The sequence below is a fragment of the Engystomops pustulosus genome, chromosome 1, assembly GCF_040894005.1.
Source record: "Engystomops pustulosus chromosome 1, aEngPut4.maternal, whole genome shotgun sequence".
Classification (NCBI taxonomy): domain Eukaryota; kingdom Metazoa; phylum Chordata; class Amphibia; order Anura; family Leptodactylidae; genus Engystomops; species Engystomops pustulosus.
Genome location: NC_092411.1, coordinates 238,007,515 through 238,022,814, shown reverse-complemented (window position 1 = coordinate 238,022,814; position 15,300 = coordinate 238,007,515). Strand labels below are relative to the sequence as shown.

The 15,300-nt window shown below is 39.9% G+C and overlaps 1 protein-coding gene across 9 annotated transcripts in view; it reads right to left on the bottom strand.

The window, feature by feature from the left end:
• ANAPC10 (anaphase promoting complex subunit 10) overlaps positions 1-15,300 on the bottom strand; it is a 77,342-nt gene that overhangs the window by 27,835 nt on the left and 34,207 nt on the right. For 8 of the 9 annotated variants that reach the window (XM_072121893.1, XM_072121903.1, XM_072121933.1 and 5 more), the window contains exon 6: positions 5,426-6,735. The exons of the other annotated variant lie outside the window; for it this stretch is intronic. In XM_072121893.1, the coding sequence (XP_071977994.1) occupies positions 6,505-6,735 (231 nt within the window). In that variant the 3' untranslated portion in view covers positions 5,426-6,504. Of the gene's footprint in view, positions 1-5,425; positions 6,736-15,300 lie in introns of those variants that run through there. 9 annotated transcript variants of the gene reach the window in all.

Genomic DNA, 15,300 nt, shown 5'->3' with positions numbered 1-15,300 from the left:
CCAATAGAAGGGATTGCTTAAATAATGTTGTTCATAATCACACAATTTTGGCAAAAAGAGCCCCTGCTGTGCAGGACTCATAACTTCATTTCCATCAAATAAATCAATGTGAAAGAAGGGTTATATGCTATAAAGTGTTGATTTGAAACAAAAGCATTTAACCTCAACTTTAATGTTACGTTCCCTGAGGCGGTGCCAAGTTGGCTCTATAACCCTCTACCCCCAACTCCCAAAACTGTTTTAATCTAGTATCACTAGACTTGCAACTGAAGTGATGTAATAAGTAATATGCCTTGTGTTAATCTTCAAGAAACTTACGGGAAAAGACATAAAATACTCGGAACTAAATTAATATAAGAGTTTCAATAAACGTGATCTTAAAAAGTACCACTGGGGGGAAAAAAAGAAAGGAGCATAGTTGTTCCAGCTGTAAAACCTCTTTTATACATATTTTGTGGTTTTTCAATAGAATGTTTTATGGCTTGTTCAATGGTCACAAATAAATCAAACAGCCCCATTCCATTCTTTTTACAAGGTTGTTAGTGACCAATGGGAAGATAAAATATCAGTTTTGGCTCAAACTGCAGGAGAATACATGATTTCTCAACACAGGTGGCCTTCCAGCTTCCATATCATCGCCACTAGAATCACCAGGGGCATCTTCTGGACATTTAATACATATAGGTCTATTCAAAAATGAAATTAGACACATCTTCCTGGGCAGATAACCACATTTTGTTACTACTGATAAATGTTCTGGGTGGTGCTCCAGATGTTGCTTATGCAGTTAAACCTGCAAAAACAATTTGAAACAATTTTCCTTGTAATGGATAGCTGATGACTAGTACACATTAGCAGCTACAACTGCATAAAAATTTAAGAGAACATCTTTTTCATATTAAGTTCTTTTGAACCCTTCTGGCTCTGTGTGCTAGATATAATACACTGCTTGCTAGAATTTAGATTGAACAATGACCCGGGCCACCCTATAGCGTAACATCCTTTTACTTGCAATACACAAAGCCAAACGCTCAGTAATGGACTTTCTATTGATAACATCAAGGGCACCGATACCACGTTTGTGGATACCCAGTAGGATACCCTCGAGCTCTGACCTGTTTGCATAAATCATATTACTACACAACATGGAAGAACTTAACAGCATATTGAAATCTAGGAGCCCTGGCTTGACTTCAGACACTCCCCATATTCCTCCTTCACATAATTACGATGGCTTTACTGGACCCAGACAAGTCAATGCATTTACAACCCTCTCCCAACTCCCCCCCCCCCCCTCTTATTTCCCTTCTCTCACCTACCCCCTTTCTCCATTTGATACCCTCAACACACCCTTTGGTCTCCTTACCCGAAAAATGCTTTGTTTTGATTGTTAAGAATCGTATTACCACTTGGATGTTCGCTTTTGCTGTATCTTCTTTCCTTTCTATATACAGGCAGTCCCCGGGTTACATAAAAGATAGGGTCTGTAGGTTTGTTCTTAAGTTGAGTTTGTATGTAAGTCGGAACTGTATATTTTATCATTGTAATCCCAGCCAGAACTTTTTTGGTCTCTGTGACAATTGGATTTTAAAAATGTTGGGTTGTCCTTAGAATCAGGATTAACAATAAAGCTTAATATCAGACACCTGTGATAACTGTTACAGCTGTTTATTGCAGCCTAGGGCTAAAGTACAATAAATTACCAATATCCAGTGGTCCATTTGTAACTAGGGGTCGTATGTAAGTCGAGTGTTCTTAAGTAGGGGACCGTCTGTATAACACTTCTTATAGCGTATCTCATCAAATGACTTATGTCCGGACATCTTGAATTAGGATACGCCCCATTCATTCCTTGATGACCAATTATGCACAAATTGTTTTATACCTTAAGGTATTATGCTCAGTTTGTTTCCCTGTGAGCACTAAGGGCTGCTTTGTACTTGTACCAAGTCAAACTATTTTGACTTCTCACAACTTCTATTCAATAAACGGAATGATTAAAAAAAAACCCTGTAACCTGAATTTTATCCCTCACACCAAGTAATATCTTCTGGTAAAGGGTTAAAAGTCTTCACCATTTCACCTAAAATTATCTGCTTCCGAGACACTTTACCTAAATAACAGCAATTTTTTCTGATATGCAAATGAGTAGACAGAGCCAACTCTGAATAGAAGAGTCATGTTTCTCCAGGCTGCCAGTGAACCCAGACTTTTTTTTTTATTGCTTAGTGTCTCTTCAAATCTCAGCCCGAGAAGACAGGAAGCCCTCTCCATCTCCACTTCCTGTCCTTACCAGAATGCAGTCCCTTTCTGCATAGGAAACTACAGATCTTGTCACCATTTCAAGTCCCCCGCGATGGTCAGAGCCAACATAGACAAAGGCAGAAAAAGTTTGGGGAGCAATTTTACAGGTAGTAGGGAGCAGATTTCAGTTAGGACACCAGTGCTGCACTTTTCTACAAGTGCACAGTGGTGGGTAAATCTGTAGGATCTATATCTAAGGGCAGATATGCACAGCCATGGAAATCGGCCATTTTGAACTCAAAATATTTACAATTATCACCTACTATATTACTTTCGGAAATTATTGAAAAAAAGAGCTAAAAAGTTGGACATAATGTTTTTTTGTGTACTATTGTTTATTGTAAGATTAAATAGAAAAATACCAGGGTCCAGAAATGTATTACTGTATATACTTGAGTATAAGCCGGAGGCACCTAATTTTACCATCATAAACTAGGAAAACCTATTGACTCGAGTATAAGCCGAGGGTGGGAAATGCATTGGTCACAGCCTCCCAGTAAATAGCCAACCATCCCCCTTTATTATATAGCCACCCCCTTTAGTATATAGCCAGCCCCCGTTTGCCCAGCACAGAGTACTCACGTTTCCGACACCACGGGCAGGTCCTCTTCTTGCTTCAGCTCAGCGACGGGTCTGTGCACACAGCCCCGCCGGTGCACACTATGTCAGCAATGGCTGAGGTCATAGCTGCGCAACCTGCCACTGCCAATGGAAGAAGAGAAGACCTGTGAGGGATGCTGGAAAGGAGAGTTTTGATTTTATTCTTTTTGTTAACTCAAGTATAAGCAGTATTTTTGTGCTGAAAAACTCAGCTTATACTTGAGTATATACGGTAATCACTTTGCTTTTTTGGTCATTATAAAAAATTTTATTTTTATTAGAAAATGAATTTGTAAAATATAAAAATGAATTCACAGAACTTCATCTTTTACCAAGGCTTATTTACTAAATACACATCAAAGGTAATCTCTAGGATATATGTCTAAGAGCAAATGCACACAGTCATGAAAATCAGCATTTTATACAGAGGGCACGGCTACACAATACTTTTTAATGAATCAGTGCCAAAGGTTGCTATTTTAAAGGACCATGTTGTAGATCCAGTAGAGCATGTCCTAGTCAGAACCATTTTATTGTTCCATCAGTTTAGGATCTGAGGATCTGTGAAACATGGATTCAAGACCAATGAAAATAGGCTGCGATAAAAGGACGAAAACATCAGTTTTTCACAGACAAGATTCATTACTTTAGTCTGCAAGTAGCTTTAGGCCCTCACGATTACAATTTTTGCAGGAACAGCTTATGTATTGGGGGGGACTTCCGGGAGATGAAGACAGAGATAGGTAAAGTTAAAGACAAACATTAAAGCATAACTAAACTTTTACATAAATGAATTGTCTAAAGGGCAATAGTAAAATTTATTATATACTTTCATAAAAATTCTATATCCTTCTTCTATCCCAGTCTTTCCCAGAAATGGTCAGTGCATGAGTAAGGTACCAGCCCTTCTTCATCATCAACAACAATAATTCAGTATTCCAGTCAGCAATACTTGATAGTTATTCTTTATGAAAAACATCGATTGGTGATCCACATTGGCTCTGAACCTCATATTCTCTGTTGAGGCCCCTTTCGGCCAAAAGTATCACCAGTGGATTCTGAAAATTGTTGAGGTAAAGGTAGGAGCTATTGGTTGCATCAGATCATTTATGTTTGGAGATTCTCTCCTTTACATGATGGATCGTTTCTCCCACATACAAGAGTCCACACGGACATAGATTAAAAGTTAAGTACATGCGCAGAACTCCAGCTTCGTGGACGAGTGCACGCAGCTCCTTGTAGCTGGGCGCTGAAGATGTCTGGGTAGGAGGATCAAAGAGGCTAGTAGGGCATGGAGCAGCCATGTAGCCTCAGCTCCAGCTACTCTACTTCCCAGTAGCCTCTTTAGAAAATTTGCATATTACCCTGATTAAAGTTTAGCAAAGATAGAGGGGGTAAAGGATTAGCCCTAAGAAGGGCTATCCTTACATACGTTAAATGCACCTACCACCGGATTTACCTTACTAGGTAGATCCATAGTGGTAGGTTTCCTGTAAGCATAGAGAGGAAATATTGACTACTAATGGATCAGGGTTACCTGTTGCATTGTCCCCCTCGGCTGGTCTTCTTCCCAGTTTTCCATTTAACCTAAAAAATTACCCCTCTGTGGTTGCGAATTCGAAGCTGAGGAACCTCTTTATCTTCTTTGATCTTGAAGGTAATCATCTGTGTGCCTGATGAATTCATTCCTTTTCTTGATCTCTGTTTCTTTCCAATATTTCTATAAATATTCACTCTATCTTTGAGAGTAAATAATTCCTCAATGGAGAGACTTGAAGACAGTTGTGTCTCCATAGATTTCAGATTCACTTTCGCTTGCTTCCTTTCTGCTTTAAGCATTGTGCATAAATCAGATTTCCCTTTGTACTCAAACTGATAGAAAACGTATCAACTTCCAATGTGCTAATAATGTAACTGAATCACTGAACAGACCCATTTCCTCCTTTCAGAGCTGAATTACCAAATGGAACAATCTCTGTGTATGCAAGGAGGAAATAATTAGGCTTCCTGCCATTATCTGAAGTGTAGGTACTTGAAAAGGCTTTCAGATATACTGCTCACTACAGGAGAAATAAGCAGTGAAAAAAAATATTTTACTCAATATTGCATATACAGGCAGTCCCCGGGTTACATACAAGATAGGGTCTGTAGGTTTGTTCTTAAGTTGAATTTGTATGTAAGTCGGAACTGGATACTTTATCATTGTAACCCCAGCCAAATTTTTTTTTGGTCTCTGTGACAATTGGATATTAAAAATATTGGATTGTCATTAGAACCAGGATTAACAATAAAGCTTCATTGTAGACACCAGTGATAACTGTTATAGCTGTTTATTATAGTCTAAGGCTAAAGTACAGTAAATTCCCAACATTCAGAGGTCCGTTTGTAACTAGGGGTTGTATGTAAGTCAGGTGTTCTAAAGTAGGGGACCGCCTGTAACAAAATTTACTATTATCAACTTCTGTATTCATCAAAAAAGAGATAAAAGGTTTGACATAAGAAATAACACATGTATATTAAGTTTATTGTGAACTATGGTTTATTGGTAAAATTCTATGGAAAAAACAGGGTCCAGAAATGAATCGCTGATATTTATTGAACATATTTAAATGTCGAACTAGAAACATAAATAAAAAAAAATCGTAGTTACACATCAGACAGCATATCATGTTTGGCACAACATAGTATGAAGAGGTTAAAAAATATCTTCTGCATTTGAGACAAACATAAAGCAGGACATAAAGCAAATGTGCAATCTAAACCAAAAGTATCGAGTAGGATAGGGAAGAAGGATTGCGGTAGACAACTGATTGTGGGTCAAAAAAAGTGCAAGTCTCCATAAACAAATGAGATGGAAATAAATATGTTCATGGAAGTCTTAGTTCATACTAGGTTCTGTGGTTTCCCTCTGGGCCTTTTGGTAATATTGATGGTTACAATAGCACTGTATGCATTGCTATAGTGATAAATATACCAGAACCAACAATGGATACCAGATTTTAAATCCAATTGGATTCTTCATGGCTGAATGAAAGCGGATCTGTGTAACCAGTTGTGGCTTCATTGGAACAATTGTCTGAAAGGGGCCTAATGCTTTTCATTTCCATTTCTACATATCAGTAAAAATATATATAAAATAAATTGGTCTCATACACACTTTTAAAAAATCTCAAAAATTAATATATAGAAAAACTTCAACTGTGTAGTCTACTAAAGTGAATCAGATCTACATATATATCTACATGTGCCTACTCTCATTGTTTGAAAACGTTTAGATCGAGTCCACCCATTCTGCCTTGAAGACAGCTTCTAAAGATACTCATTTAGAAAAAGAGAACAACATGTCCTACTTTACTCCCCAATAAAACTGTGAGCATTAAAAAGAAAAAAAAGTCTATGAAAATTAAAATAAACGGGTGAACAGTGAACAAAATGGTATTGGTAACTTTTCCCTGTTAGAATAAAATGGCTTGCAACTTAATAAAATCTTGGTGCAACGGAATAAAAATCTACTTTACTATAACAATAAAAGAAAAAAAATAATAAAAGTGTCCATATAGGATCATGTCAATGCCAAGCATTTATTGGATCGTGGTTAGATCACCTGATGAAACGATGCATCATAAAATCAATAGTTGTGCATCGGGGAAATTTGCCTATAGAGCTTTCTTCCACTGGTGTAAACACTTTTATCTGTCGCATATGAGTATCTCTTCCGTTTTGATGGTTTGCCAAAACGGCTATCTGGATCATGAAAGTTCGGATTGGTCTTTTATGCGCATCTGTTAGGGGCACGTGTATCCAGCCACTGGGTTCCACCAATTCTAGTTGCTACAAGAAAAAAAAAAAACAGAAGAGTACATGGAAGTTATAAAAACATCAATCCACCAGTTCCCCCACTTCATGAGCAGACACATTTTTACTACTTGCAGAATTCTTTATTATATGATCTTCTGTACACAATTCCTTTAACTTTTCCATACATGTGAACAGTTGGATTGCCCAAACATACAAGTTCATGTTAACAAGTGTGTTTACTACAGAGATGTTGGCGGGTATTTAGCATGCACTGATGTACAACAAAATTCCTGCCCCTCCGGATGGAAGCTCTGTCCCCTAAATGTATACGCCATCTGTGCAGCAGATATTTATACCTACCTGAAGTAGAATTGCACCATTTGCAAACGTTCAGCTTGAAAGGTCACTAACTATAGTGGGGACGTAAGCGAGGGGTTATCACATCCCACTGCGCTGCCGGCCGCACCCCCTGGTGGTTTGCTAACAATTGTGATTATTTGAGGGCTTTTATGACAGTTATCTGGCATATGAGCCCTGAAAAATGTCCCCCTTTATATTCAATTTTAATTCTACCTTTTCTTTGATGTTAATAAGGTGGAGCACTGACTAGGGTCAAGGTGTATATAAATACAATAAAAAAGAGATGAAAAAAAGTTGAGAAGGCAATCTTAAAGAGGACCTGTCACCCCCCAAAAGACCCCCACCAAATATGCCCCTCATAATCCTCTCCCCAGCCCCTTTCTATATATGCCAGTTTTTTAAAATTTATGTTGGGAAAGTTGGTTTTAACAGATCCGACCTCTTGCCAAATAAGAGGTCGGATCCTCGTATCCCCTGCACTGGAAGTAGGCTTTATTCATGAGGGGGCTGGCCGACACTCCCCCGCCGCGGCCCCTGTCAGCGGGGATCTGAAAGAGTAGCCGGCAGCCACGCATATATTGTGTAATCGCTGCCGGCTCACCGCGATGCGGCCGCGCCACATCAAAAAGGCATTTATACAAAGGGTATGGGGAGAGGATTACAGAGGCATATTTGGTGTCGACAGGTCCTCTTTAAAAGGGGTTGTCCACTTTAAAGAAATAATTAATATTGTTTGTAATGAAAAGTTAGGCAATTTTCCAATATACTCCCTATCTGTATAATTTCCTCAGATCTTAGCTTGCTGCCATTTAACAGAAAGTTGCATTGTTTACTTCCTGTTAAAAAAATACTGACGTGCCGTGCATTTCTTCAATTGTGCACATTCATGAACAGGGATAAAAAGTACTGGGATAAAAATTCTTTGAATCCTAACTCCACTCCTGTAGATGAACAGTAAGTTAGCATTAATCCTCTCAAGTTAATTTTTTTTCTGTAGCAGCCTATAATAATTTCCCAAATGAAGACACCACACAAACTTATTAGAATTTCAGGGATGCCTTTTGGTGGACACAGCTCTCTTAAGTAATGCCATAGAATCTCTATAACATTCTGTAGAAACAGGAATGGCGAGAAATAATAACTTTGTAAAAATGCTAAAGGCACTCAGGCAGATGGCGCCCGATCGCCTCTCGGCTTCTCCAGACTTTAATTTATGCACGCCTGCCCCTGGGGATCTAGGAGAGAGCACAGCTCCAATCTATCCACACCCTGGGCCTCTGACGTCAAAGGCCAGATCCTAGTTCCCCGGCCCATGTTTGCAGTCTGCCGGAGCGCCCCTGGCACTTTTACAAAGTTATTATTTCTGCAATAAAAATGCCGAAATACATGTAAATCCTGGTCCCCCCCCCCACCCCCTATTATTATTATTCAGGCAATAAAAACAATGAAATGCATGTAAATCACGGTCCCCCCCCATCCCCTAGATATAATGAGCCTATTTAGGAAACTCTACCACCAGTAATCTGGTAGTAGATGTCCTTAAAAGCTCAACTCAGCAACCGAGTAGATTTGTCAACCGGACAAGTCAGTTCACTTTTTCTCAAGGGACCGTGTTATTCCATGTATTAAATAACAGAAATGAACAGTGTCTTAGTTGCTTGATTAGAATATGTTTGTCTGTTACTTAAAAAAAATCTGACTGATTGTTGCATTGATTATTAATGAATAATCTCTTATTCCAAAGGGCTCCCATAACTGTACAGATTATGTAACTTCCTTACACCACATAAAACTAAATCAATACCATTAGTTGCATTTTCCATGAGGTGTTGAGCTCAGAGTTATTGCTGCAAAGCTTACTGAAAATATATAATTATTTTTTTAATACCACCCATAATATCCAATTTGCCCGGCCCTAGAATTATAACTAGAGTGATAACTTACCAAAAGCAATGTTTACTTGTGCTGTAAAGAACATCTTATTATTTACTTGGAATCAAGTGAGCTTAATATAATTTGGGCATATAGTCAAGTCCACACTTTTTGTTCCAAACCCACAAACGAAATTTAAATTTTAAAGGTGTAAAAATTTATGAATGACTTGGCTGAAATAAAGAGAAAAATGAAGAAGAAAATAAAAGTATCTCTGGAAAATCATAGAGAAAGTGCTAAGAAAAAACCAAGCCACTTTGCCAGAAGCTCTGCATGTGCGTTTTCCTGTCTGGAAGGTCCTCAATAACAAATGTCACAGAGAGAGAAAGCCTGCTCTCTAATCTATAGTCACTTGTCCTTTAACAGATATCACGGCTTTGCCATAGCACTGTACCTGTCAACACTTAAAGTGTTACAATCTGGCATGAAGCCACCTCCTTTTTATGTAGGAAGAAGACGATCTTGTAGTAATGAGGCAGTAGTTCCAAAAAGGGAGATGTTGCTACTTCCAAAAGAAACTTCCAGAGTTCCAACGGAGTTAAAAGGAGAGCCCCTACAAGAGACGCTTTAAGGAAAAACCCAAACAAAAACAAGCAGAATGGATTCTGGTGAAAGAGGCAATTGTAGGAAGAAAGCTCTTTTATAGCAGCAAACAGTTATGAAACATTAAGACCACCATGTAAGGAGATGACTTCGGCATCTTTGGCAGTTTGCAGTTTGCTAGATCTGCTAGATCAGAAGCTTTCATTTTCACTGGAAATAGCTAAAGAATGGTACAAGGAAGAGGCGCAGAACAAGTATGGGGGGCAACAGAAAAGAGGTGAAACATGAAAAGCACTTGAAAAAAATAAAATATACAATTATGAATGAAAGTCAATACCACAATATTACTTATTAAATACAACAAGAGAATAAACCAAGCAAAAAGGCATCAGAATTATTGTAAAATTTGTGCGAAAAACCCTGGCATGTTTTACAGCACATTGTTACATGCCCCTTTTTGGTGTAAAAGTCATGAAAAATACACAATTTCTGACAAACCACCATTTTAAAGTGGGGGCGACAGGGAGTGGAACATGGTGGGCTTGGCTGGGGACCTCGTTGCCAGATAAATTTACTACAACCAGTGCCAAAACCTTGTACAGATTATAGCTGAAATCTACATCACACCGGACAGGGTGTATATTTCAGAACAAACTAAGTATTACACCCGCTCTGAACCAAAAAGTACTATCTAAAGAACTCTGTACCAACAAACAATGCAACATAACACTAAGTACCATACAAAACCAAGATGAAAGTGGCTTCAAATATTCAGAATGACATGTGAACACTACAGTGATGCCTGTACATAGATGGTCTATTGGCAAGTGAAATGTCCGTGTATTGAATACCTGTGGGATACATCTAGATGTCTCCTTGAAGAGAATCTAAAGATGCTTGAAGGTTTGTGATGTTTGTTCGGTCTTCTTCCTTCCAACATGTCCTATTGGTTACAGATACCGAAGGGTCGGTGTGGCTAGGGAAGTACACAAATCCTCTACACCATTGTTGTAATTGGAGTGTGAAAATCCAAATGACAAAGTGTGGTGATGTCACCTTTCTATGGAGAGTCACACTAGGCAAAATTCCTACACATTTTGGAGGCTCTTGTGCCTTCTCCATTAGAGAAACCGGTTATTTGGATCGTAAGGGTATATATTTCAATTCACATACATGCTGCATCAGAATCACTAAAAGTTTAAAACCATTTAGTAATTCTAGCAAGTCAACCGTACTATTATGGAGCAGCATCAGGCTGGGTGTATAAAAAGGGCTCCCAGACTGAGCCTTCTCCATACAGGGTGGTTGGCTGACACCCACCACTAGTGCTGGATTGGATTTGGATTTAAGGTCACAGGGGGCGGAGACCATGACAGCAGCCTAGAATGTCTGTTAGTTTCCAGGGTCTGTCATTCTGCTTGATCTTTCATGATTTGCCAGAGGCAGGTGGTTAGAGATTTGTAGCAAAACTGCCATATATTCAGCAATACATTAGTATGAAGTATATAGCATAATTGATGGGAAAAAAAGGTGTAAATCGACTCCCACCCTTCCCTAGAACTGATAAAAAATAAATTAAAAAAAAATCTGAAGGTATTGTCACCTCCTAAAAGTTCTGATCAATAAAAAAATTAATGCAATGGAACAAACCCCGTAATGGAAAATAGCACTACTTTTTTGCAACACAGAAAAATTGGAATAAGAAGTGATCAAGAGGTTGTACAGTCCCCAAAGTAGTAGCAATGAAAACATAATGACGTCCCACAAAAAAAATACACCTTTCACAGGTCTGTAAGCTGTACTATAAAAAAAAAGTTATTAAAGTCAGATACATCAAAACTAATAATTTTTTTTAAAAACCTAAAATCTTTGTTCATTTGATATTATGATAGTACCGACCCAAAAGAATAGAGTAGAAATTACATTTGGAGTACGCAGTGAAGGTTATTTTCTCCCTGATTCCCAGTACATGGCATGGTATTAAAAATATTGCTTAAAAATACTTAAAAGTAGGGTCTTTAGGTTCCAACATCACCGGAGTTACATTTAAGAGCTTTCTCTGTGTTGAAAGTGTTAATCCTGTTGCAATAGTACTAGTGATCATAAACACAAAAATGTAGGAAAATGTCATCAGTGCTTAATGTTGCTAAGCAAGTGGTCACCACTATAGCTCCAACAGTGCCTTGACAAACGAGTTGCCATAGAAGCCAGTGCCAAAGTAGACTTCAGACCTCCCAATAGGAAACTTCAGCTGCAGCTTATGGTCTAGAACCTTTTCGGATGTAGTCTGACTTCTTGTCTCTTTATTTGTTGCTAATGACCTTTTGGTTAGGATTTCCATGATATGCTCCAGTCTGTACAATCACCAGATTGTGACCAGGAAAACCTTTGTCAGCAAAGTTTATACTTTCTTGAGAGGTTTATAGTGAAGATGAGGGAAACACTGGGAGTTTTTTTTTTTTCATAACCATGTCCAGTTGGTGTTCCCGTTGCATTTCCAAGACCAACCGAACAGGTGTGAACCAAACTCACTATACCTCATGGCTGTGGTGGACCCAGGATAAATGGCCAACACATGGATTGTCTTTATTGGACCGAAAAGGGTGGTATGAAATCCATGCATTCTACCATTGGGAAAACACTTTCCAGCATACGACCATGACCATGCGTACTATGTGAAAGGGTCTGTGAAATCATTAGGACAGAGATGTGCGCTACTTTCAAGCACAAACATCCATTATAACCAAGTCCAGCAATTCTTAGTATTTCTGCAAGACTTCAGCTTTCACTAACAATCTGTATATCCACTTAACGGACCATGAAGTACTGAAATATTGTGCTTATCCACATGAGTAAATAAAATCTATAAATCTGTATTTGTACAGATCTGTATTAAGTGCCAATAACCCCAATGATATCTGGAGAAGCCTATAGTAAGTTTCTAAACGCAGGATTTAATTGGATGTTTAGTGAAATCATAATGATCATTTTGGGCACTGGGAAAGCCATTTCACTCAGGTGTCCAGGCACAGGTTCCAACCCAATCAATTGTTCTTCCAACTTGTGAGGTGGTTTGATACTGAATATTTTACTTCTGCCGACATGAATTACTACAGCCACTTGTTTTATTAATCATAGTAAGTAGTAAATAAAACCTTCAATATAGGAGAAAGATATAATGCTGTATAATTAAAGGATTTTTCCAGGACTGGAAAACTGGACCCATAAATTCCAAGGACAGACTGTAGGAGTTATCTGCAGCTGATAGCTCAATTCTGCACCAGAAGACTCCATTCTCAGGGCAAAAACTTACATAGCTGAAAAACCACTCTCTGCACTTTCTAACCTTATTGCAGCAACTGCAACACTTGAGTACTATACCTCATTTCAGAAATGGTTGTGTCTTGGTTTGTAACCGAGTAACAGTCACTTAAAAACCTGTCATCAGGAATGCCATTTTTAGCTGGTGACAGGTTACAATAACCTATGTTATGCCAATTTTTAGAATGCCCGTCTCATTCTGAATACTGCCACTACTTTATAAAACTTTATTTCACATTACCTAGATGCCCGATAACAGCGTGTGTTCCTGTGTCTCAGTCTCCTGGACGCATCCTCTCTCTACTCCACAATGTCCACCTTCCACCCATGCCTGCTCAAAACACATGACAGGAAGAGGGGAGGGGCTACTTGAGTGTGGAGTAGAGGAAGAATTCACAAGGAGACAGAGACACAGGCACACAAGCTGCTACCCCTTTCCCCCCGAGACTCACCACATGCTGCTTTCAGGGAGCCAGGTAATGTGAAAGTTTCATAAAGTTGTGACATTGTTCAGTAGGTACGCCTGGTAAGGCCCTGCGATCTTAAAAAGTCGGACTCAGGATCCAAGCCGCTAACTGAAGCTTCTCCGGGTCTGGATGCAGAATAGGACCCTGATACAGAAGATCCTTCCTCGGAGGCAATATCACCGGTTGCTGGATGGCCAGGGATGTCAGCAGGGTGTACCAGCCCTTCTTTGGCCAGTTTGGGCAGATGAGTATTACCCTTGCCTGGTCCATAAGGATCTTTCTGAGGACCCTTGCGACCAAGGGAATAGGGGGAAAGGCGTAGGAGAGAGGTTCGGTCCATGGATGACTGAAGGAGTCTAGTCGAGCCTTCGGCTCCCTTGCCTCCAGAGAGAAGTATAGATGACACATTGAGTTCTCCCTTGTGGCGAATAAGTCGATTCGTGGAGTGCCCCAAAGATCTGTCAACTGGCAGAAGATTTCCCGATTTATGCACCATTCGTTGGGAGAGACCACTCTCCTGCTGAGGAAGTCTGCCTCCGTATTCAGAACTCATTTTAGGTGAGTTGCAGAAAGAGAGAGTATGTTCTCTTCTGCCCAGGAAAAGATGGTGCGAGTCAGGGAGGAAAGAGCTACCGACCTTGTACCTCCTTGTCGTCTTAGGTAAGACACTGGCGTGGTGTTGTCTGTCAGTATGTGGATATGCAGATTCTTCACTAGAAGAGGGTTAACCTTAAGGCTTCCCAGACGGCTCGTAGTTCCCGATAATTTTATGGTTTCTTTGCTAGTGAAGGGGTCCAAGATCCCTGGGCGTAGTGCGAGGGGAAGACTGCTCCCCAGCCCAGACTGCTTGCATCGGTCGTGATGGTAAGACACGGAAGGCAGTGCCAAGGGACCCCTTTCTCCAGATGCTTTAACTCCAACCACCATTGCAGGTCTCTCTTTACCGAGGATGGAATGGTGACCTTTTAGTCCAACCCCAAGGTTCTCCGGTTCCAAGACCGGAGGATCCAACTCTGCAGAGTGCGACAATGGCTCTGGCTCCTGGCTACAGATGGGAGGCAGGCCGTAAGGAGACCCAGGACCTTCATTGCTCCTCTGATTGTAATGGAGGTTTTTCTTCTGAAGGAACGGATCTGAAGTCTTAAACCGTCGGCTTTTTCCTGAGGGAGAAAGGACATCATAAGAGTAGAGTTCAACATTACTCCTAGGAATTTCTTGTGAGTGGAGGGAGACAGATCTGATTTTTGGGTGTTGATTAACCACCCCAGATCTGAGAGTTTCCTCATGGTAAAATCTCTTGCTGTAACAATATCTGATCTGTTTTTTCCTATAATCAGAAGGTCGTCTAAATATAGAACAATAGACACCTTCTGTAGCCTCAGGAAGGCAACAACCTCCACCATGATTTTTGTAAAAACTCTCGGAGCTGAGGAAATACCAAAGGGGAGAGCCCGAAACTGGAAGTGGAGGATAGAACCCTCTGGAAAAAGGACTGAGAATCTGAGGAACCTTTGAGAAGAGTGGTGAATGGTAGTAAGCGTCCCGAAGGTCTATCGTGCACATATAGTAGTTGGTATAAATAAGCTGAGTAGCGGATCTTACCGATTCCATGTGAAATCTCCTGTAGGTGATGAAGCTGTTTAGGGATTTTAAATTTATGATCAGCCGATTCGACCCATTGGGTTTCTTGACCAGGAATAGTGGAGAGTAGAAGCCCGAGGGATGAAACTTCCTGCCAAATAAGAAAATGGGTAGAAGAAGAAGTAGAGGGTGATGGAGAAATAAATCTTGAAGGGGGGTAGGTGCTGAATTCTATTCTGTAACCAGAACTGACAATGTTCAAGACCCAAGGATTTGAGGTAATATCTGTCCATTGAGTGATGAACTGTAGACGCCCCCCACTCTGGCGTCACTGCTTCATCCCCCCCACCCCCCGAGTTGTCTGGAGGATTGGAGAACAGAAACCCCCTACCTC